Source organism: Monoraphidium neglectum (assembly GCF_000611645.1).
Source record: "Monoraphidium neglectum strain SAG 48.87 unplaced genomic scaffold scaffold01523, whole genome shotgun sequence".
Lineage (NCBI taxonomy): Eukaryota > Viridiplantae > Chlorophyta > Chlorophyceae > Sphaeropleales > Selenastraceae > Monoraphidium > Monoraphidium neglectum.
The window spans coordinates 11,373-13,977 of NW_014012105.1; the positions used below are offsets into that span (position 1 = coordinate 11,373).

The following is a 2,605-nucleotide window of genomic DNA, read 5'->3' on the forward strand; positions in this document are numbered from 1 at the left end:
CCCCCGCACTCTGCAGGGGCCCCGGCTGGTGGAGCGCGCAGTGTTTGAGCGGTACACGGCACCGACAGAGGAGCGGGGGCCGTGACGCGCGCCGCAACGGCGCCGTCAGCTCACTTCGCTCACGGCGCCAGCCGGCTGCGCTGGCAACCCCGGGCCAGGCCAGGGCTGCGTGCAGGGTTGCTGTGCCTTTTAATAGTAGTGGTGTTGAACAGGGAAGTCCTGCCGTCCAGAGGGGTTGCGCGCGTCATGTTGCTTACCCTCCTTGCCCTTGATGCATCAGCAAAGCTTTCTGTCCCCGGCTTGCATTGTAATGTTGGTTCGTCCGCAGCATCCTCTATTGGCCCATGCATGCAACAGCGCACCAGCTGTACAGCAGGGCAGTACAATTCTGATGCCCGCTGCGGGGCCCGCTGCCGCACTCCTGCATCAGCTCATAAGTACAGAAATGAGGCCGTCGCGCTCCTGTCTGTGCCAGCATCAAAACGATGGCATGCGGCTGAAAGCGGTCACCACTGAGCATTGCAGCATGAGAGCAGCACAGCAGGGGTGCAACTGCAAGGAAACCTTCGGGATTCCGTCAGCCGCTGGCAGGTTCTTCCCCGTGCCGTTCTACATAGCACGGCTCTTGTGAGGTGGTTGTGTTGCGCGACGGCACAGCTTTATCAGGCGGCCCTCCGTCTGATCTGCGCTGCATTGCTGGCCAGGCAGCCCCGGCGTGGAGCCTAGGGAGCCTGGATTTTCATCATGAGGCGGCATCTTGTTGCCAGGCTACTGCGTGCGGGTGAGCCCAAGCGCTGCTTGTGCAAGGGCTGTGGGTGCGGTGGGGATCCTGCTTGCGATCTCGAACATCTCGCTCTAGCCTGCTCTCTCGACCTCCATTTCTGCTGCTTGACAAGGAAATTCCGCTTCCGAATGTGCACTGGGTTCTGTGCAGCGGTGGGCGCGCAGCCAGCCAGCGTGGGGGCGTCACAGGGGTCTGCCCCATGGCGCGGCGCGGTGCAGCAGCTGGCGCGGTTTGCCGCTGAGGCCAAGCCTCTTGATGAGATGCGCAAGCCCAAGGTGAGGGCTTTCAAGACACATGGAAATACGCACACGTAGCTGCTGACGCGAGGTTCAAAGCAGGTGCAGGTGGCGGCGGCGTTCGCGGGGCCACCGCTGCAGGATCGTGCGTGACACCGTGCGGGCTTCGCAGGCGCAGCATGCGGCTCGACCCTCGCCGCTGCCCCAGTCCCATCCCTCCTGGTCTTGCATCCTCACACCTTCAAACCACCGAGCAGTTCAGCAGCAAGTACCTGATCCAGCACATCAGCAACAAGCTGATCCCCGCGGTCAAGGAGTGGGAGAAGACCTACCAGCCGCCCGTCATCCACCTCGGCCGCGTGCTGTCGGTGGGGGACGGCATCGCCCGCGTCTACGGCCTCAGGTCAGAGGGCCGGGGGCCGCCGCCGCGCTGCCGCGCTGGGGCTGCTGCGGTGGTGCGTTTGAGCGTGAGGGGAGCGGCCTGGATAGCGGGGTTCCCCGAAGCAGCTTCCAGCCGTGTGGCGCGACAGGGTCTTGACCCGCGCCGCCCTGCTGCACGCCGTATGCACCCTGCCACCTGCGCCCCTCCAGGAGCGTCCAGGCCGGCGAGCTGGTGTGCTTTGACAGCGGCGTGAAGGGCATGGCCCTGAACCTGCAGCACGACCACGTGGGAGTGGTGATCTTCGGCCAGGACCACGCCATCCACCAGGGTGGGTGAATGTGTGTGTGTGTGTGTGTGTGTGTATGTGTGTGTGTGTGTCCTGGTCATAGGGGCGATTCGGAGGGGGGATGCACGTCCATGAGGGCTGCGCGAGACGCAATGAAGCACGGCAGGCGATTCTGTCCGGCAGCTCGGCTGGGGGCAGTTTCTGCTCTCTTCACGCCCTGGGTCAACCCTGGTCAACGCTCCTTTGCACATCCAGGCGACCTGGTGTACCGCACCGGCCAGATCGTCAACGTGCCCATCGGCCCCGGCAACCTGGGCCGCGTGCTCGACGCCCTGGGCCAGCCCATTGATGGCAAGGGGCCGCTGACCAACGTGAGGAGCAGCCTGGTGGAGGTCAAGGCGCCCGGCATCGTGGCGCGCCAGTCGGTGCGCGAGCCCCTCTACACCGGTGAGCAGCGCCGGCGGACGCAGGGGGTGGGGCGAATCTGGGTGCGGCCGATATCAAAAGTGAGCGCGGGGGTCAAGTGCAGAGAAGGGTGATGTGCAGCAGGGCATTTGGACTGTCCAGCAGAATGCGGGTTTTGTTTGTTTGTTTGTTTGTTTGTTTGTTTTGTTTCGTTTATTTGTTTCGTTTGGGCTCTGACTTGCCAGTGTCGGTGGGTTGGTGCGCGGCGAGGCTGTCATGGGAGGCGCTAAGCTCTGCTGCGTCGCTTTGGTGTGTCAAGCAGTCGCCCTTGCCGCCCAACACCCCCTCCTCCCACACCCGCCCCAACGACCACCCCCCTCAAGGTGTCAAGGCGGTGGACAGCCTGGTGCCCATCGGCCGCGGGCAGCGTGAGCTGATCATCGGGGATCGCCAGACCGGCAAGACCGCCATCGCAGTCGACTGCATCCTGCACCAGCGCGCCCTCAACGCCA

General features: G+C 64.1%; 1 protein-coding gene across 1 annotated transcript in view; it reads left to right on the top strand.

The window, feature by feature from the left end:
- Positions 1-1,044: 1,044 nt before the first annotated feature.
- The window catches only part of MNEG_8169 (F-type H+-transporting ATPase subunit alpha), a gene marked incomplete at both ends in the record, with an annotated part of 2,159 nt that continues 598 nt past the window's right edge, over positions 1,045-2,605 (top strand). The window contains 5 exons of the mRNA XM_014043361.1: positions 1,045-1,059; positions 1,278-1,423; positions 1,612-1,730; positions 1,944-2,135; positions 2,477-2,568. Of these exons, the coding sequence (XP_013898815.1) occupies positions 1,045-1,059; positions 1,278-1,423; positions 1,612-1,730; positions 1,944-2,135; positions 2,477-2,568 (564 nt within the window). The remainder of the gene's footprint in view (positions 1,060-1,277; positions 1,424-1,611; positions 1,731-1,943; positions 2,136-2,476; positions 2,569-2,605) is intronic.